At 44.8% G+C, this 22700-nt stretch overlaps 1 protein-coding gene across 1 annotated transcript in view; it reads right to left on the bottom strand.

Annotated features, from left to right (window-relative positions):
* The window catches only part of LOC138537220 (trypsin-like), a 154501-nt gene that overhangs the window by 34548 nt on the left and 97253 nt on the right, over positions 1–22700 (bottom strand). The window contains exon 6 of the mRNA XM_069641441.1: positions 16065–16204. Within this exon, the coding sequence (XP_069497542.1) occupies positions 16065–16204 (140 nt within the window). The remainder of the gene's footprint in view (positions 1–16064; positions 16205–22700) is intronic.

Raw genomic sequence — 22700 nt, forward strand, 5'->3', positions numbered from 1 at the left:
ACTAATGTCCCGGCACTGATTTATTGCGGGGCGGCGGGCAATTTTGTGGATGATGCCTGGGCGACCAAGAAAGGAATTCCTAGGGTTGACAAGATACTAGCCACTCCAGTTCAAGGGGTTGATGGGACGCCTTTGAGTTCAGGTCTTATCAGGGAACAAACCGAACCTTTACATTGTGCTGTAGGGACACATCAAGAAAACATATAATTTGATCTCATCCGGACGGCACATTTTCCCATAATCTTGGGGCTCCCGTGGTTGAGATTACATAATCCCTTCATCAACTGGTCAGCGGGCACTCTCTTTTTAGGCTCGGAGTATTGCACCACTCATTGTTTGTCCCATACTACAGTAGGAGTACATATTCCGTCTGAAATAGAAAGATGTCTGAGCATTCCATCTATTAGTCACATTAGTAGGATTCCTGATTGTCATCAGCGATTTCTGTCAGTTTTCTCTAACCCCAAATTTCCTACTCTTCCACCTAATCGCAGAGATGATTGTCGTATTGACCTATTGCCTTTCGGCCGCATGTATGTACTATCCCAGAAAGAAAAGGCTGCTCTAAAAGAATATCTTCATCAAAACCTACAAAATGGGTTGATCTCTGAATCCACTTCCCCTGCGGGTGCATCACTATTTTTTATTCCAAAAAAGGACTCAGAAGAATTACGACCGTGTATTGATTTCCGCGGTCTAAGCCGGATCACAATCCCAGACAAGTACCCCATGCCACTTATTACTGACATCTTGGAGGCCGTTCAAGGGGCCTCGGTTTACACCAAACTTGATCTCAGGGGAGCTTATCATCTCATCAGGATAACACCGGGAGATGAATGGAAAACAGCATTCCGCACTCCCTTTGGCCATTACCAATATCACGTCATGCCCTTCGGGCTAGTTAACGCACCGGCGATCTTTCAAAGATTTATGGACCACCTATTTTCTGATGTCCTCCTTCACTTTGTCATAGTTTATCTCGATGACATCTTGATTTTCTCTAAAAACAAGGAAGAGCACATCAGCCATGTAAACCTCATATTATCTTGTCTGGAAGAAAATCAATTATATTGTAAAGCAGAAAAGTGCGAATTTCACCAGAGCCAAGTTACATTCCTAGGATTTGTGCTGTCCCCTCAAGGGATTTCTATGGACCCCAGAAAGGTGTCCTCAGTATTGGATTGGCCTCCTCCGTCGTCAATAAAAGAAATCCAGAGGTTTCTAGGATTCACTAATTTCTACCGTAAATTTATCCCAAGCTTTTCAGAAAACATTCAACCCATAACCAGACTACTTAAGAAAGGAGTTTCCTTCGAATGGAGTACTGAGGCGCAGACAGCCTTTGAAAAACTTAAATGTCTTTTTACTTCTGCTGAGACATTGGCTACCCCGGATCAAAATCGACCATTCGTGGTAGAGTCGGATGCCTCTCACCATGCTCTGGGGGCCGTGTTACTTCAGAAGAACGAACAAGGAGACGAGAAACCAGCAGCTTATCTATCCAAGACATTCAATTGTTCGGAAGAAAACTATTCCGTTCTAGAAAAAGAGTTATTGGCCATTAAAAGAGCCTTTGAAGAGTGGAGACATTTGCTCTTGGGAACGAAGTATCCAGTGGAAGTGCGCACGGATCACCAGAACCTTAAGGTGCTGCAGCAAGCATATACCACGAATAGCAGGCCGGCAAGATGGGCACTTTTTTTTTTGCCTTTTAGGATCGAGTTCACCTACCTCCCTGGTAATCGTAATCTTCGGGCAGACGCTCTTTCACGAAAAGACTACTCCTTCTATAAATTATCTCCAGAACCCTTATTTGCCAAAGCTAAATTTGTCGCAATGACGGGTGACTTTCTTCAAGAACTAAGACTGGCCATGCGCCAGAACAGACAAAGATGCGAAGAGTTAGCTGATCTTCACTCGCTCAATTTGACCCAAGGTTGCTACTTTCACAAGGATCAAGTTCTTGTACCTTCTGCATCCTTAGAAAAACAGGTGCTCCACATGTGCCATGATTCCAAGGCTGCAGGACACAGAGGAGTTCGAAACACTCTAGAACTTATATCTCGACATTTCTGGTGGCCTGCGATAAAGAGTGATGTAAATAATTATGTCTCCGCCTGTGTCGTGTGTCAACAGTCTAAAATTCCTCGTGTGTCTCCATACGGTCTGTTAAACCGTATGCCTATCCCAGATCGACCCTGGAAGTACATTTCTACGGATTTTATTGTTGATCTTCCCGTTTCATCTCAACACACGACCATTATGGTAACTATCGATTACCTCACTAAAGTGGCTTACTTTTCTCCTCTTCACAAGCTTCCTGGGGCAGAACAGATGGCAAAGATATTTCTAGCGGAAATATTCTCCCGACATGGCCTTCCAGACACCATTGTTTCCGATAGGGGTTCTCAATACACCTCTAAATTCTGGAGAATTTTATGTCGGAAATTGGGCTTCAAGAGATCCCTTAGTTCCGGATACCACCCGCAGACCAACGGTCAGACGGAACGCTTGAACCAGACATTGGAAGGGTATCTACGATGCTTTGTCTCCACAGCTCAAGACGACTGGCTGGAGTTGCTTCCACTAGCAGAATTTGCATACAATAATGCGTATCATTCTGCATTGAAGACTATTCCTTTCCATTGCTCTTATGGTTATCACCCTTCCTTTTTCTCCCCACCGTCTCTCCTTCTTTGTCACAATGCCCAGGGGTCAACCACATTATGAGCAACATTCAGGAAGGTCATCGCTTGGCCCGCAGGTCTTTGAAGGATGCTCAGGAAGGAGCCAAACGATATGCAGATCATCATCGCAGACCGATACCTACACTTCAGGAGGGCGACCTGGTTTGGCTGGCTTCCTGTTTTCTTCCCAAACATTTAGTTCCTTCTAAATTGTCTCCTCGATTTTTTGGTCCCTTTAAGATCCTCTCCTTGGTAGGATCTTCGGCGGTAGGTTTAGAGCTGCCTCAATCTTGGTCTCGAATGCACCCGGTCTTCCACATCTCCCAGATTAAACTATCCATACCAGACCGCTTTTCGCGAAGACCTAATTCTCACCCTCCTCCAGTGGACACAGACACAGGTCCGGAATACGAAGTGGCCAATATCTGTGACTCAAGATTCAATCGAGGTCGACTTCATTTCCTTATTGACTGGAAAGGGTACTTACCTTCAGAAAGGACGTGGGAAAACGCTTTGGGGGTTCATGCCCTCAAATTGGTGAAAAGGTTCTACCGTTTCCACCCCGGAAAACCAGGAGCACCTCCCCTGAGGAGGGGTCATACTGTTACACATTATCAACGTTGGTCATGGTGGCAAAGCCGTAGAATAGAGAGATCGGCGCATAACGTGATAATGCAGGCTCCCATAACGGCGACTTTTCCTAGAGACAACAACGGTCTAGTTGTTTCACGTACATCTGACGCACTCGTGACTCCTATTAAGGAAGGAAGTGCTGTCTGTATACGTGTCGCTACTGCCTTTGTGGACGCTCCATAAGTTCGCTTCTAGGACTCATACTCCTTTCCTCTACTGTCTCAGAGTTTCTCCTTATTCCTTACTTCTGTTCTGATTTCTATTCCCTTGCTTAGACTCAGCTGCTGGCCGTATTTGGTGGGATTCGTGGATTTTCTGGCGGGTTGGCCGCCCGTGTTAGTGAGTACAATCAGACTCATCTCCCTTCAGTAGATTTCTCTCCCCGGCATTCTAAAGCTTACTTTCTATTCTCTGTTTGCTAGCGCCACCACATCCCCGGAACAGGACCGGCTTCTCAAGCCCTCGGACACTTCCGAGAGCAGTCTCTTTCCTTAGAGGACACCCTCCTTAATCCCTTGTACGTGGTTTCACACTTCCCACTCTTACTTATTTCTCGCTACCAGTCTTCCTGGAACTTACCTGTTCTATCTTGTTTCCTTGGAAAGGTCTCCGACCCTCTTCGTTGTCCAGCGTGCATAGAGGAACCGTCCAGACTCCCACCTCCCGTTTCGAAGAGTTGCAGCGGCTCAGGGTTTTTCCCCAAGGAGGGTTTCCCTGGGGATCCTGCTCTCCTCCTAACTGGTTTATCATTCAGAGAGCTGGGAAGCAGGACTCCCATGGGGGATTCATCCATTTCCACAACATCCGCCAGCTGTCTCCATTCCGGGCTGCAGTCTGCCCAGGTTAGTGCAATTTGTTACCGATTTGACATACATTGATTTTGAGGTTGTCCAAAATGGAAGCTAGAACTGGTTTGAACCCTCTCATGAGTCTAAAAATGTACCTGTGTGCGATGTAGTAAGTTACTAGACTCTTGAGACCTCAAGATTCGGCTGCACAGGTATCTCTCTAGATTTTTGGCTGGAAGTGGTATATTTGATATGGCACAACATTTGGAGGGGTTATATCGTCCTCCAGCCGTGTTTTCCAGAAGTGATTTGACACAAGCATTCTTGAAAGCTTTTGGTACACTTCCTGATTTGAAAGAGAAGTTCAGCGATTTGAAAATGTAGAAAGCTGGAGTTTCTATTTTCAGGATTTCTTTTCAGATGTTCAGAGCAGAAGGGTTAACCGGAAAGCTGGCTTTGCTGCTAACTACCGCCAATCTCATTTTTTAAAGTCTGGTTTGGATGTTGACTTGAATTTGTTTATTGGTGGGGTGTTATGCTGAATTTCATTACCCAATGTGTGATTCTTGCTTCCCAATCTGCTCCTGATTACAACACGGATGGCTTGATGTATGTTTCGTAATTTTCTTCTGAAATAGTTGGTTATGTCATCACGTAGATTTAAAGCACTTGAACATACTGTGTTGCAGGAAGTGGGGTTTTCATCTCATTAATTATTTGGTCAAATGCTCTCTCTGGATGAGGTACATTATTGATAAATTTGGAACAGTAATGTTTCTTTACTTTAAGGATATCTTCATTGTAAAAATATGTGTTTTGTTGGCAATGTTTTCTTGTGGTTTTGACTGTTTCCTCCATGTTTTTTCAAGTATTTGATTTCTTTATTTTAGTGTGAACCATCTTGCAGATGCTGTTTTTTCCTGAATAATGCACATGTGTAGGCTAATGGTGTCTAGTGCTTTAAATATTCTGTAACGTTATATTGCCCCCCAGTATTCTCTAGCCATATCAAATATTTCGACTTTTTTTGTATTTTTATTAAATCTTATATTGCGCTTAAAACCAAAGCGCTTCACTGGGTTACAGAACACTCTACAAAAATAATGAAAATAATCAAGACATTGATTATTTCAATTCTTTCTAGAAGCAGGCATTCAGGGACTTTGGAGAAGATGTGTTTTTAAAGAAAGACGGAAGAGAGAATAGTCAGTAATAGAGTGAATAGAGAAAGGGAGAGCATTCCAATGAAGAGGAGCGAGAAGCTGAAAAGATCGAAACTGGGAATGAGCACATGGATGGCGAGAAACACTCAGTTTAAAGAGAGAAGAAGCGTGAAGGGAAGAAGATGGAGAGTAAAAAGATATAGGTACAGCAAGGTAGTCAGGTGCCAGATGACACAAGGATTTAAAGACAAGGCAGAGAACATGAAATTTACGTTGGGAGTGAAAGGGAAGCCAGCCGAATGAGGCCAGAGAGGAAGACATAGATTCTCTACACACTAACAGAAAAATTGTAAATAGATTACATGGGAGCAAGACACAAAGACCAAAGACCAAAGAGAGTAGAGCAGTAGAAAAGGTGTGAGAAAATTAGAGAAGAAATTAGCAGTTTGGTGGTTTGAAAAGTAAGGAAAGGCCGAAGTTTGCGAATATTGTAGAGATGAAAATGGCAAGAGCGAGAAGTGAGAGAGATATGGTGAGAAAAGATAAGATTAGAGTCAAAGTAAAGACCAGGTTTAAGAGCTGTGGGAGGGATAGAAATATTCGAAGGAGGAGAGTATACAAAAGGAGGTAGTAGAGGTGGAGGCAGAGTGTTAGCAGGGAAGAATAGAACCCCAGTCTTCCCTGCATTTAAAGTGAGGAGATTAGATGCCATACAGGCCTTGATAGCAGAAAGACAAGCAGTAAGAGTATGGTGGATCTCAGATGTGAAGGAAGAGAAGGAAAGAAAGAGCTGAGTGTCGTCAGTATAAAAGTAAAGTGAAAGACCAAACAAGGAAATTATAGCTGCGACTTGAGAGGTATAGAGAGAGAAAAGAAACTGACTCAGGACTGATCCTTTGGTAACATCGTGCTCAAGGGAAAGAGGTGAAGATGTCTGTCCATCCCAAGAGACAGAAAAAGTTTTATTGGACAAATAGTAAGAGAACCAGGAAAGAACAGAATCCCTAAAACCAAAGGAAGAGAGAGAATCCAAGAGCAAAGAATGATTGGCAGTATCAAAATCAGCAGATACGTCAAGAAGAATAAGAAAGGAGGAGTGTTTAGAGTAGCGAGCTGTAAGAAGAGAATTGAGTACACAGGTTAGGGCAGTCTCAGTGGAGTGACGCGGACGAAAAGCCAGACTGAAAACGAGGGAGAAGGGATATATCAGTAGCAAAGGATGAAACCTGAGAGTACACAAGGTGTTCTAAGAGTTTTGACAGATACGGTAGAAGGGAAATAGGATGGAAATTAGAAACAATCAAAGAATTTGCAGTTGTTTTTTTTCAGAATGGGAATGATAGTTGCATGCTTAAAGGCTGTAGGGAAAATAGAAGTAGAGAGACAGATATTAAAGAAAGAGACAAGATAATGTATGAAAAGAGGATAAACTTTAGGAATGAGAGCAGATGGGATAGGATTGGTAGGAGTTGCTGTATGGTGAGCTTTAGCCAGCAGAAGTAACATATCAGATTGCGAAAGTGGTGCAAAGCTAGAAATAAAAGCTGATGGAGATGGAGGAGGAGAAGCAAAAAGTCGAAAGCAGATATTGAACTGATAAATCCTAGGCTATGGGGTTCACGTCAAAATCACGTATGTTCTGTTGACCATGGGCCCCAAAAACTCTTGTACAACCTACACTAGGAAATGTTTGCATTATGACTTTGAAAAACTAGTCATTATTATACTCAGAAAATGTTAAATTTTTACAAAATGTAATGCAGTTTTTAAAATTAAAAATATAATAAGGTCACATTAAAATGGCATTTCTTAGTGTAGAAAAAAAGCGTGCGGGGCAAGAATCCAGCTAAAATACTGTTAGGGCAGTCCAGCCCACCTAAGAAAGCTTTCAAGTTACAATGAGGCGACAGCAAAACCACGTCTTTCCCCCTGGTGACATTATTTCGATAACGTTGTGTAAAACACCTGGAGATTTCATAGGTGATGTGTGCATCCCTTTTCATAAAGCATATTGTGGTATTTCTTGTCAGAGTGTTGCACTGAGCAAGCATTTTCTAAATCAGAATGAGTCGTCATACCTATAGCATTATTCCTAAAGATTTTTAAAGTTAGAGTGACAATGTATATTCTGTCATTGCTGACAATTCATTTTTCGTTTGCTTTACTTTAAATTCGTTTTCCTTGCCTTTTTTTCCTTTTGCACTCTCCGTGCTTTCCTGCTCCCTCCCAGCGTGACTCGTTCATTGGCGCATCAATCTCCCGCCTCCCCTCCGTCACACTTCCTGCTGATTGACCCTCAATGCCTTGCTTGGAGGCCGGAAGAGCAGACAGGGCCTAGACCATGCAGCTGCCTCTCTAAACCACCGGACTGATAGTCTTGTGGGATGAGCATTATTTTAGAAGCAAAGCGGTCCATATTTTGTTTGCTTACCTTTTCATTTGTTTTCATTTGCTCCCTCCCAGGCCGACTCGTTCATTGGCGCTGCAGTCCCCCTCCTTGCCTCCATCCCACTGCCTGCTGTTAGTCCCACAAGGCTTTGCTTGGAGGCCGGAAGACCAGACAGGGCCTGAACCCTCCACGACCCCTCTAAACCATCGAACTGCCAGTCTTGTGGGGTCATGGGTGAGCATCATTGGAGAAGCAAAGCGGTCCATATTTCGTTTGCTTACCTTTCAATTTATTTTCCTTTGAGTTTTGTTTTTCTTCTGTGTTCTCCACGCGTTCCCGCTCCCTCCCAGACCAACCGGTTTATTGGCACAGCAATCCCATTCCTCCCCTCCGTCCCACCGCCTGCTGATTGGCCCGTGAGATCTTGCTTAGAGGATGGAAGACCAGCCAGGGCCTGGGCCCTGCAGATGCCACTCTAAACCATCAGACTGCTAGTCTCATGGGGTGGGCATCATTGGAGCAGCAAAGCTCTCCGTATTTTGTTTGCTTAACTTTCAATTTATTTTCCTTTGCCTTTTTTTATTTTCTTCTGTGCTCTCTGCGCTTTTCCGCTCCCTGCCACACCGACTCGTTCAATGGTACTGCAATTCCCTGTCGCCCCTTCGTCACACTGCCTGCTGATTGGCCCGCAAGGCCTTGCTTGGAGGACGGGACCCCAGCCAGGGTCTAGACCCTGCAGCTGCCCCTCTAATCCATCGGAATGCTAGTCTCGTGGGGTGGGCAGCAGTGCGCTCCATTTTGTGTTTGCTTTACTTTAAACACGTTTTACTTTGCTTTCTTTCCTTCTGCACTCTCTGCGCTTTCCAGCTCCCTCCCATCACGACCCATTCATTGGAGCTGCAATGCCCCACCTCTTCTCTGTCCTACCACGTGATGATTGGCCTGCAAGGCCTTGCTTAAAGGCCGGAAGACCACGCAGGGTCTAGACCCTGCCGCTGCCCCTCTAAACCATCAGACTGCTAGTCTCATGGAGTGAGCATTATTGGAACAGCAGAGCACTCTATTTTGCGTTTGCTTTATTTTAAATTGTTTCCCTTCGCCATTTTTCCTTCTGCACTCTCCAAGATTTCCCACTCCATCCCAGCCCGATGGGTTCATTGGTGCTGCAATCCGCCACCTCCACCCTATCTCACCGCCAGCTGATTGGCCCACGAGGCCTTGCTTGGAGGCAGGGACGTCAGTTCACCAAAATGCCAGAGGTAGTGGAAGTGACATCATACGACCCTTGACCCCTGATGACATCACAGGAAGTGATGCCATTTGACCCCACCCCAAAGTGATATTGCGGGAAGCGATGGAACACGACCTTTCAGCCGTTGACAAAACAGGAAGTGGCATCACACAGCATTGTACACTACGAAAAATATGGTTACGATATAACTATAATGTGATGTACATTTCATACAAGAATGGAATCGCCATATGTATCATTAGGATCAGTGTGTATAGGCCCATATTACGAAATTACTGTGAATGCAAGCAGACGTCCATGACCAAATGATAATGATGTGTTATTATATAGCACTTCGCTTAAGTGCTTTATATAGAAAAAATATACACCCAATATCACCCAACCTGTGTTGGTACTCATTTATCGACCTCTGATGGATGAAAGGCTGAGTTGAGGCGTTTAAGAACAGACTAAAACAGTGACTCACCCCCTGAAGTGTGCCTGAAATAAACCTTTAATGAGTCTAGCAATTATTGTATAGAATTCCAGAAAGACACATTATTTGGTTTTCCTATTCTTTCTTATTTAAGGTCAGTGCTGAAAGTGATAGACTTGTGGCACTCCTGTTCTTTTTTTTTGTTCTTTTTTTAAGGGGCCTGAACAAGAAAGCCAGCCACTCCAGAAGTAAAGAGCCACATGGTGCTAGCCACAGTGTAGGAGCTTGCATAAAAAAATAAAAAAAACATTAAAAAAACAATTACAAAAAATATATATTTATTTTTTATTTTTAAGAGGTCGCAATGGGAGACCTCAGAGGTCGCAGTGCGACCTCTGGCGACCCCTAAATGACGTCCCTGCTTGGAGGCCGGAAGCCCAGCCACGGCCTAGACCCTGCAGCTGCCCCTCTAAATAATCAGACTGCTAGTCTCATGGGGTGATCATCATTGGAGCAGTAGAGAACTCCATTTTGCATGTGCTTTACTTTAAATTTGTTTTCCTTTGCCTTTTTTACTTCTGTGCACTCCGTGCTTTCCAGCTCTGTCCCAGCCCGACTCGTTCATTAGCGCTGCAATCCACTGCCTCCCCTCCGTCCCACTCCATGCTGACTGGCCCGCAAGGCCCCCTCAGTAATCCAGAACAGCTCTTCTACATTGCTCCTAGGGCATCCTTGCCCAGGGTCACGGCAGAGAGCCAAAGGCAGAAGGCAGCTTCAGACTAAGCCGCTTCACTCTGTGTTTGCCCCTGTTTACCTGGGACATAAGCCACAGTCAACCAGCAGTGACTGAACAGGTAAGGGTGGTCTGGGCAGGGAGTACAGCAATTACTGTACTCCAGCCAAACCCCACCCTGCTTATAACCAGACTACCTTATACATACCTGCATCTAAGTTATTCATACCATTTCACATCTGAAGGTGTAGTTAAATGTTTCTTTATTACACTGTTGAATCCATCTAACTTTAAATGGTGGGCACACTCTTCCCCACTGCTGCGTTTTGGTGGATTTCCTCCCCACAACTGAGTATCTTGCTGTGGATTTGTACTGTGAAACTGGGTGCATTCTCTCCACTGCTCTTTCATTAGTCTATAAGACGGTCAGTTAGATTCTTGGGAATAACCAATTTACTTCACTTAATGGATTTGGGCCATAGGAAATGTGCTGCACTGAGATGTTTTGGGTTGGAAATGGTTGCACTTAGATGGTTTCAAGGGTAGGAAATGTGTTGCACTTAGATTGGGCCTCTTCCAACTGCATGGATAGTCGCACATACTGACTACTACGCTAACTCTCTCCTTTGCACCAAAAAACAATAGAATGCGGCTATCACCCATGATTAATTTTGGCCTAGTTGCACACATAATTATACACCACCAGTAACACCTCAACAATCTTTAGAACGCAGCTACCCCCATGACAAAATCAGCCTATCTGCACACATAATCTCAAATACAAACACCACCTCTGCTAGAATGCAGCTACCCAGGACAATTCAGCCTAGCTGAACACATACTATTGGTCTCACACAACCTTCACGCTTCTCCTAGCTCTAGAATGCAGCTGACGACCCAAAAATGTGGTGTAGCTGCTCACATACTGAGTGCTTGCATGCACTACTTACCACCATACTTTCTCCACTGACATGGGCTATGGTGCCTGAGGACGTTCACCCCACAGCGCATTAAGATCATACCAATGGTGAAAGGCATTATACAAATGCCTAATAACATAACATAACATAGCAATCCACGCAAGTCTCTCCACTTAACCCTTTGCATTTGAAAACATAACAGCATTTACAGAAAGGTTTGAGCAGGGTATTTATATTTTTGTTTGTTTTGTTAAATGCTACCTCATTTAGAGTTGGATATTCATTCTTAATGTAAGCATCATAGCCGCATCTTTGAATGTGGAAGTGGCAGACACAGAATGTCCGCACTGCAATTACCCCCTGAAGATTATAGGTTTCTGGCAAATCTCCCCAATAGCAATCTACCGGTCTCATGCCCACAACCAGCTCAGCTGGGAAGTAATGTCGTACATGCTAATCCCTCGCTGCCCTCCATTTGTAATATTGCTGTGACGGGAGGCACTTCCATAGCTGGGGCTCCTGAAACAACAAATAAAGTTGGCACACCCAGATTGAGCAACTGTAAGTGTGACTGAAAACATCATCAGACTTTCATTTAACCAATCGGAGGCAGTGTCTGCACTTGCGATGATTCGCAACCAACTCTGAACACTATAGGTTGGGAAAGTAATGCAAAGATCTTGGGAAATGCCTGGCTAAACTACTCCTTTATATTAGAATTAATCAAACAATTTCCCTCATTACGAATTCTAAACTCGGAGGATTTCAACTGGATATCGTTAGCCAGACATAACAATAATAGGATGATTTGCCAGGTTAACTCTGTAATCATACTAAGGCTTATTTGGACCCGTAGATCCGACTTTATCGACTTAGGGCTATCTTTACAACTCTTTAAAACGGAATCGGAAGCTAACAAGTTTGTGTTGTATCATGATGTTCAAAAGGGTATAGAGGAAAGGCAAACCACGGCGGGTATTAGTGAACAAGCTGCAACCAAGGATAATATTTCTCAATTTCTTTCATTAGCATGCACCATTAAAGGTTGGTTGTGGTTTGAACTCATTAAATCTATTTTCGTACCCAAATTAGCAGTAAACTTGGCATAGCACAAGCAGTGCGATAAATTCACTATCTATTCCTGGAATCCATGCAGATTCAATAACTTGATAACATGGTTTGCCTCGCTTCTACCCAGGAAGTTGCCCAATGTTATACTACTTCAAGAAACTATGAAGGTAGACCAACTGCACTTGGAGCGATACACAACTTATTTTTCATTGGCTTCTATAGCGACAGGTGGGCGACCTTCTGGCGGTCTTGCGATTGCCATTGACAATGCATTGAATTCTGAATCTAGACTCATAATTTGTTCAGACCATCTGTTAGCTGTGGAGCTTTGTACAGCAGAAATTGAGAAAAAGTATAATTTGTTAGTCTGTCTTTTTTGGAATCCTCTCAAAATCTCTCAGGAGGATATCTTTAATCAATTGGACATCATTTTGGAACATGCCTTGACACAGAATGTAAACTATGATATACTTGTTTGGGGGGCTGGTGGGGTTTTCAACTCAAGTTGTTTAGAAAATTGTCAAGTGGTCTCTTCAAGGCCCCAGAATTGTGGTGTGACTTTGCCCAAGTGAAGAGAGAGAACATGGGTTGCTTACTTCTCAGAATGGGATGTAGGGTTTGTTACAATAGCAGATCCTAGTCCTTAATATTAATGGAAGCGTGGCTCAGTTGGCTCATTAATTGACTTTTTTTGTGTTTCCCGAACAATTGGTAATTCTACTGAACCAGTGCTTGTCCAAGATATTAACCTTAGTGATCACCTACTGATACAGTTAAATATAAATATTTCCTGGCCAAAGCACAGTGTTAATTCAGCTTTAAGTTTGCTCGAAATAGATCGTTTACCAATATCATTGCGATGGAACTCTAGCTTGTGCAATCAAATTACTGATATGGTTTTGCAAGGAGTTGAAAAAAGTGGGTAACTTGAGAATAGCCGATGAAATAGTCACCAATATTACTTCTAATAAATTGAAACAACTGGCTCGCCAACAATAACCTGTGTCCCTTCACCATAAATTCTATTCATTTTGGAACTTAAGATGCTAAAACGTAGCAAAAACAGAGAACTAAGAAGCTTGAGGAACTGTGGTATTCACCTCGCACAGTACAAAGCAAACAAAAGATGTATTTTACAATCGTATACAAATAAAGTGAAATTAATTAAGTTTGAAATTCATAACACGGAAAACCAAAAAATGACAGCATAACACAAGTTCCATATGGTCTCTGATCAAACTGACAAATCCTCAGCTGAGGTGTGGAAAGAGGATATAGTAAGGAAGTTTCAAATTCCTCCACACTTCAGTGGCATCTTATATCAAAAACCACTGAAGTTACCCATGCAAACATTTGATTGGATCCTACATGACATAGAGTGGGCAATTTCAAAATTAAATCCCTGTAGAGCTGCTGGTCCGGATGGTATACCAGCATGTGTGTATAAATCTGACCCAAGCTTGTGGGCTTTTACACTGAAAGCAAAATTTGATCTTATATCTGTGACACAGACAATTCCTGAAATCTGGTTATCATCAATGATTGTACCTATCTATGAAAAGGTTGATCGCACATCCCCCGATAACTATAGACCCATCGCTCTTACTAACGCCTATGCGAAGATATTTTCAATTCTTATTTTGCATGAAGTGAAAAATGTATCTCCTCACATGATATCTACTCCAAATGTCAGATAGGATTTCAGAAAAGAATGAGCACTGCACTAAATGCCACAGTAATCCCTCATATGCTGGCACAAACTGTGAAACAATTATCTAATCCGGTGTACATGGTGTACATGGCTGCATTGGCTATGTCTGCGGCCTTCGATAATGTTATCCGGAATCTCCCATGGAATAAAATGATCAAGCTAGCTATAACCTCCTCGATAATATATTTAATCTCATAGTTACATGTTAATACTTTGTACAAATTAGAATACATCGGGAAGGTGCTATGACTGACTCTATACCGAAGTATGTGGGTTTAAAACAAGGGTGTAACCTAGCGGCACTTTGTACCTGTGTGATTTAGATGAACAATTGTTGGACTCAAATACTTTTCCAGTTAAACTGGGGATGATTTGTCTACATTGGATTGCCTTTGCAGATGATGTCATACTTTTTGACACAACCCCTTTTGAGCTTCAGAATAAACTACGAATCTTTGAAACATTTGCTTTTAAACACAATTTAAGACCCAACTCTACCAAATCAATATAGCTGGGCCATTGATGGTACATACATTGATTAACTCTCCAATATGATCTATTTGGGCAATGTCTATTCCATTTCAATGTGCAAAGGCATCCTAAATGAAAAATCAAGACCACTATTATCACAAATGAAAGTGATTTACTCAAAATATTGCACATTTTCAATTTTACCGTTGATTGATTCTTATACTTTGAAAGTGGAGCTTTATATGGTTTGGACATTTTCTTTAGAAGTAATTGAAATCATTTTCCAATATTTTATCTTTCAGTTTTGTTTGCTAAATGGCATGTTGCCAAAAAAAAGAACCTGTCAGAGAGGAAATGTCTTTTTGAAACATTATAAGTGAGCCGGTCCTGATACAGGCACCTTTTCAGACCAGCTCACTTTGCGTCTGCCGGTAGACACTGTGAACTACCGGCAGGTCTGACCTGCCGGGAGTTCAGGCCCCTACGGGCAGATTTTTCATGGAGCACCAACACTGTTACTAACAGTGCCAGTCAGGCACATCATTTCACCAAAATGCCATGGGTAACGGAAGTGACATCACACGACCCTTGACCCCCTGATGACATCACAGGAAGTGATGTCATTTGATCCCACCCTGAAGTGATATCGCGGGAAGCGATGGAACACAACCTTTCACCACTTGACAAAACAGGAAGTGGCATTACATAGCATTGTACACTACGAAAAATATGGTTATGATATCACTATAATGTGATGGACATTTCATACAAGAATGGATTGTTATATGTATTGTTAAGATCAGTGTAATAGGCCCATATTACCAAATTACTGTGAATGCAAGCAGACGTCCATGGCCAAATGATAATGATGTGTTATTATATAGCACTCAAGTGCTTTATATAGAAAAAATATACACCCAATATCACCCAACCTGTGCTGGTACTCATTTATCGACCTCAGAAGGATGAAAGGCAGAGTTGAGGCGTTTAAGAATAGACTAAATCCGTGATTCACCCCCTGAAGTGTGCCTGAAATAAACCTTTAATGAGTCTAGCAATTATTGTATAGAATTCCAGTAAAAACATTATTTGGTATTCCTATTCTTTCTTATTTAGGGTCAGTGCTGAAAGTGTTAGACTTGTGGCACTCCTGTTCTTATTTTTCTTCTTTTTATTTAAGGGGCCTGAACAGGAAAGCCAGCCACTCCAGAAGTAAAGAGCCACATGGTGCTGGCCACAGCCCAGGAGGTTGCATTACAAAAAAAATAAAAATGTTTTCCCTTTTTTTCGATTTTTATAGAAGTCGCAAGGGAGACCACAGAGGTCGCAAGGGAGACCTCAGAGGTTGCAGTTGCGACCTCTGGCGACCTCTCAATGACGTCCCTGGTGCCGCTGCTTCAGAGTTCCCATTCCTATGGATTCCTCTGGGACTCCACAGGAATGGGTCCTGAACGTACCTCCGCCGCCTGTGATATCACAAAAGCACTGGGATGTCAGGCTGTGGAAACGGTAAAATGAGGTTGCCGATAGGCCGTAGGTAACACTGGTGGCCTATCATCAACCTCGTAATGAGGGCCAAAGTCTTGCCTGGAAATTGAACTTTTGTTACCTATCTGCTTTTGGAAACAGAATGTGCAGAATGGAGTCAATATCAGTAGGTATTGACTGCACATTCTGATGGACTGAGGGGAAGTCAATAAAGATTTGCATTACCTAGTACACGTTATGCTGGTGTTTTAAAAAAAAATCATTTTACTCGTCCCTGTTATGAACACGGCTGCCATTTTATTGGCTCACACTGTCGCAGGTTTGTACACAGTATCACTCTCACCTGACATGAATCCTTGCCACCCTCCATAACTCCTGCGCAGCACATGCCGTCTGTGATGTCATCGGTTGGATACGCCTCCTCACAGTCTGCCTTGGAAACCTTTGTCACATTCAAGCACTGTAGCACATCTGGGTAGGTTTCTAGCCGTGCAACAGGATGTAATTTAATTCATGTTAATCAGGCAAGCAAAGCAAACCTAATGCACACAATGTTTACACTGGTCAACACTTTATTGAAGTAGAATTTCAGCTCTTGCACGTTTACGTCGGCATCTAAATAACCAAATGTACCTACGCAGAGCATGTTTGCAGTAAAGTCAAAAATGAAAAAGGAGAACTTCAAAGATTTATTCTGAAATTTGTGTTGTTTGATTATAAAGATACAAGACTTTGACGAATTGAAGAATGTCGTCGTGCCTTTTTATGTGAGATTCTTCACCTTTGCATGAACTGACAAGTGCCTGAATCTGGAGACGTTGTAAATGCCATGTAGAATTACCACATTCTCCCCCTCCAAATCTGTTCTCCTCCATTCTGAGTTCGACGGTGGAATGGCAGAGACGTGTAGTGGCAGCTACCCAATCAATACCTGCATGTAAAGTGTGTGTGGAAGCTGCTCTCCTGGTTTTCCGTGGGCAAAGCACATTACCCAGCCGCAAATACTGGGGAGCACTTTCGATAATATAGAAATATAACAAACTTCTAAACAAAGAATGTTTAACTGTACGTTTAGAAAGAATAACCATTATGTTTCAAACTCCTTTCCTACATTTTCTTTTCTTTTTAGACTAGAGTGCCATCTTGTGGTTGAACTAGGAATTGTTTGTATGGATTTTATAACCGGGGGAGTAGAGGTACATGCTAAAATGGAAAATATCCGTGTCTCAGCTGAGAGACACTTTCCCCTTAAGCAATTGATGCAGATGTAATACGAGAGTGGTAGCAATAAATCAAGTCTGCCACTCCTGTAAAGCCTTGAATTGCAGAATTGCAGCAGCCTGGCCAACTGTCGCACTTGTAAGGGTCTGGCACGTACTATATTCTGAAGACAGATCACTCTTTTCTCACCAGCCTAAAGAGGCGTTAATGAATGGCATCCTGGATGTGTCTTAGTGTAGAAAGCAGGTGGCATTCCTTTCAGTTTTATCTTTTCCCTAAAAAAGGAAGTTTGGATGGGAAGACTATGTTAAAAATATATTACACTAAAAGATCACAACATGGCAGACTCAAATTGTCAGCACCACATTTCTACGTTACAGAAAGTGATATGAGGATCTGCAAGCTTGGTGACACTTCCTGTACTGTAGAAATGTGCCTGTGGGCTTGATTCTGAGCTTGTGCTAAAAGCCACGTACTAATTGTGCCCATTTACAACTTGAATCCTGGCTTGCACTTGATGATCTCTTGCAACATTATGTGTTCAGTACTGACCTCTGCAACATGATGTGCTCTCTCCACTTGCCCATGTGCTCTATAACACTGTATTTCGCCGGCGTTGCGTCTTCCCCTCTTTCACCACACTCACTGCTCCTCAGGCTTCTCTTCCTCTCCCTGTCTATTCCCTCTCTTCTCTCCTCCCTCCCCTCACTATATTCTATGCACTTACCCTATCAGAATTGTCATCAGACCTAGTATGATAATCACTTGTTTGTTTTTCTCCCTCCCCCCATACCCCTCTCTCACCTTTTGTCAATCTCCAGCACTACTAGAAATGTTGTCAGGCCTATTACGATAATCTCTTGTTTGTTACTCCCCCACTCCCTCCTCCCTCACCTTTTGTCATTCCCCTGCACTACCGGACATGTCGTCAGGCCTAGTCAGGCCTAGGATGATAGTCGCTTGTTATGTTCCCCTTACCCTCCCTCACCTTTTGTCAATCTACAGCACTACCAGAAAGGTCGTCAGGCCTAGTAGGATAGTTGCTTGTTTTGTTCCTTCTGCCCCGGCCGCATTTTGTCATTCTCCAGCACTTCCAGAAATGTCGTCAGGCCTAATACAATAGTCACTTGTTTTGCTCCTCTCGACCTGCCCCCCTCTCCCTCATCTTTTGTCAATCTCCAGCACTACCAGAAATGTCGTCAGGCCTAGTACAATAGTCGTGTGTTTTGTTCTTCTCCTTCCTCCCTCTCCCCCTCCCCTCACCTTTTGTCATTTCACTGCACTACCAGAAATGTTGTCCGGCCTAGTACGATAGTCACTTGTCTGTCTCATCTCCTTACTCCCCCTCCCTCCCCTCCTTATAATTGTGAAAGCTCTTGCACTATCTGAAATGTCGTCAAGTCAAGTAAGATAGTTAATTTCACATTCCTAATGTCTCAAGGCCTTTTAAGAATGTCATTGCATTTTCTCTTGCTCCCTCCCTTGCCTTGAAGCGCTTTGAAACATGTGTGTATAGGCGCTATACAAATAAACTAACAATATCAATATCAATACGGCATTCGCTCCTTCGAAACCGCGGGAAGAGTGGAGGAGAGATGTCATGCAGCACGCGAGACAAAACATGTAAAACATGTGCAGATGAAGAGTGTAGTATTTTAGGAGTGGTTAATGAAGCAAGCAGGGTAACCAGGACCCACTCCAGAGCCAGGATTGTAAAAGGTAAATGCTTCTTTATTGGTTACAGATTCAGTAAGAAAGGTGAGATCAGGAGATCAATAGTATGCTGCCTTCATCCTTGGCTCTCTCGGTGCTAGTCCCCAAACGTAGGTCTTGGAGTCCTCTCACTCACCACCTTCCATGCCTCACCCAAACATTCCAAGCTCCACTCACAGACCCACAGCTCTCATACTATGTACATCAACCTGAGACTAGGATAAAACACCATCCCCCTCCTTACAAAACAAAAGAAACTATCCAATGTGTATAAAGAAATGACCCTCGAGTAACTAACCTCATTTTGGCCTGGTCTGCCCCCCAGAACCTTGGGGCTGCCACCCCCAAGCACAACATGCTCTCTCTGAGCAAAACCCCAATAACTATCCAAAACCATCAAAACAAAAACCTTCCTCCTTCCGTAAGGGCCTGCCACATCCCAAACCCTGAACCTGCCACGTCCAGGCACAACCTCACCCTAAAAACAGGACCCTACTGTCAACTGCAACACAGGCAACACCTACCTACATCCAATATCAGTACAACACATGGAAACCCAATCGCCACTTACAACAACACACCACCTCTCTCCACAAAAAATTTGATAAGAAAATGATAGGACAGACACTAACAATACAAAGATCACAAAAAACACAACACAACCACAAAAGACGTGGTGCGCTAAAGATGCACAGACACTACTGTGCAAAACAGGAACATTTTGCACAAATGCTGAACAGATGAAAATAGCAACTGTTGAAAATTCCCAAAAATCCCAAACCACACGCAAACTGAAAAATGCGTGGTGCATTGCAAACCATAGATTTGCTAAAAATTGTCAATACGCACATGAAAGATGAAAAATAAAATATGTGCATTACTAAACTCTCCAGAAATGTTAGAATACTTCTTAAAACAACTACTAGTGTGGTGCACACTGGTTGGTTCACACCGGTTTAGTACAGAAATCTCCCAACAACACCACACTCAAAAACACTAACCCAAAATAAATCTGTGTGCCATCCTGAAAACACATTTTTTATAGACAAAATCCACTGGAGAGCTTAAAAATTCCACTACCCCCCTACAAAGCATCGGCTGCCACCAGAGAAGAACCTCTTAGGAGTGTGAACTTCCCTCCCAAAACACTAACCTCAACTGTGAGGAACAAATGAGCGATAACCGAAAACGCACCAGTGTCAACAACATGGGCCCCATGCCCTGGCAACTACGCCACTACCGTAAACCAAAAGGTTTAACTACCTGGAGCACTCACAATAAAGTGTCCTACCTCCTCAATAAATCGGTTCCTCCGAAGGTTTTCAAACTACAAGCGGTAACCACACCTGGCCAATAGTGTAGAAACCAAACCCATTATATGCATGCAACTCCACTACAATTGCGCCTCACATGACATGTACACTACAACTACTAATTGTGCTACACTCACACACTTACTATACTCATATCCTGTGTGCCCCCCCAGCATCACACACCCACAACTACACATTAGACACATGCCCACAGACACAACTCCTACTTCACTGTCCACAATATACATACACACACACACATACAAATGTGCATTACAGTCTACATTTCCTAAAATATAGGGATGTATTGCACCACCAGCCACGGTGGTGATCAGTCACCATGCTGGGGTCCACATAAATCACGATAATGCATCCAAAAAGATTATTAAAATAACTCTTCATTTTTTTTCTCTCTAATTGTACAACATCCCTTTGTAAATTCATAATCCCTACAATAGAACTCTGTGGACATTACAATCCTTGTAATTTAGCTTAAAATTACACTCCTAAAAGAAAAACTTTTAATTATTGCTGAACATTTAGGGGGTAATTCATAGAATTCAGCGCACAAGTGGCGCACGCGGCTGGCGCACAGTGTGCGCGTGCGAATCCCTGCGCCAGCTGCGTGCGCTAAAATCCATTTCTGCGCACAGTGTATTCATGGATTCCAGCCACCAAAACCAGCCGTGGCGCACAGTGGCGCAGCGACCCTGCAGCAGCGCCAGTTACGCCCCCAAGAACGCCTCTCGCGCAGGGAAAAGCCATCAATATACCCAATCCAATGCAAAGGGTTGCGCTAACCCTGTACCAGCACAGCAAGCGGGCTACGTGTATCACTGGGGTGCGCGGGAAGTACCTCACGCGATTGGCCCCGTGCGAGCAGGGTACGCGTATTTCAGGGGTGCCCGGGAAGTTCCACACGCGATTTCATCATGGTTCGTGTATTTCAGGGGTGCGCGGGAATTTCCACACGCGATTGGGCCCGTGCTAGCAGGGTACGCGTATCTCAGGGGTGCGCGGGAAGTTCCACACGCGATTCCATCAGGGTACGTGTATTTCGGGGTGCGCGTGAAGTTCCACACGCGATATCAGCAGGGTACGTGTATTTCAGGGTGCAGGGGAAGTTACACACGCGATTTCCGCAGGGTACGTGTATTTCAGGGGTGCGCGTGAAGTTCCACACGCGATATCAGCAGGGTACGCCTATTTCAGGGTGCAGGGGAAGTTACACACGCGATTCCAGCAGGGTACGTGTATTTCAGGGGTGCGCAGGAATTTCCACACGCGATTGGGCCCGTGCGAGCAGGGTACGCGTATCTCAGGGGTGCGCGGGAAGTTCCAAAGGCGATTCCATCAGGTACGTGTATTTCAGGGTGCGGGGGAAGTTTCACATGCAAAATCAGCAGGGTACGTGTATTCCAGGGGTGCGCGTGAAGTTCCAAACGCGATTCCATCAGGGTACGTGTATTTCAGGGTGCAGGGGAAGTTACACATGCGAAATCAGCAGGGTACGTGTATTCCAGGGGTGCGCGTGAAGTTCCAAACGCGATTCCATCAGGGTACCTGTATTTCAGCGTGCAGGGGAAGTTACACACGCAATTTCAGCAGGGTACATGTTTTTCAGGGGTGCGCGTGAAGTTCCACACGCGATATCAGCAGGGTGCGTGTATTTCAGGGTGCAGAGGAAGTTACACGCCTGTTTTTCCCATGGTACGTGTATTCCAGGGGTGCGCGGGAAGTTCCACACGCGATTCCATCAGGGTACGTGTATTTCAGGGTGCGGGGGAAGTTCGACACGTGATTCCATCAGGGTACGTGTATTACAGGGGTGCGCGGGGAGCACCACACGTGAATTGCACGTGTGGGCCCTCCCAGGTGTTCCCTCTACACCCTCCATGGCCCCTGCAGGTGGCTCACACCACAGGGGCCTACCCTGCACATGTCCTGCAGGCACCCCATCCACCATGGCCATGCCCCCCAGCCAACCCACATGTCAACTTGCACTACTACCCACCAACGCATGTCCCCCTGCACCCCCAGGGGCAGCCTCCACAGGCCCCCACCCATGTCTCCCACCACCCCCCAGCAGTGCAGTGGCGCCCTCCACCAGGCCCCCACCCATGTCTCCCACCACACCCACCCCCCAGCCACCAGGGGCAGCCTCCACCAGGCCCCCACCCATGTCTCACACCACCCCCACCCCCCAGCCACCAGGGGCAGGCTCCACCAGGCCCCCACCCATGTCTCACACCACCCCCACCCCCCAGCACTGTGGGGCACCTGCCAGCAGGCCCCCACCCATGTCCAACTCATGTTCCCCACCACCCCCACCCCCCAGCACTGTGGGGCACCTGCCAGCAGGCCCCTACCCATGTCCAACTCATGTTCCCCACCACCCAGCACTGTGGGGCACCTGCCAGCAGGCCCCCACCCATGTCCAACACATGTTCCCCACCACCCCCATCCCCCAGCCACCAGAGGCAGCATCCACCAGGCCCCCACCCATGTCTCCCACCACCCCCAACCCCCAGCCACCAGGGGCAGCCTCCACCAGGCCCCCACCATGTCTCCCACCACCCCCACCCCCCAGCCACCAGGGGCAGCCTCCACCAGGCCCCCACCCATGTCTCCCACCCCACCACCCCCCAGCCACCAGAGGCAGCCTCCACCAGGCCCCCACCCATGTCTCCCACCACCCCCACCCCCCAGCCACCAGGGGCAGCCTCCACCAG

Source organism: Ambystoma mexicanum, chromosome 1p (assembly GCF_040938575.1).
Source record: "Ambystoma mexicanum isolate Mex_15411 chromosome 1p, UKY_AmexF1_1, whole genome shotgun sequence".
Taxonomy (NCBI): domain Eukaryota; kingdom Metazoa; phylum Chordata; class Amphibia; order Caudata; family Ambystomatidae; genus Ambystoma; species Ambystoma mexicanum.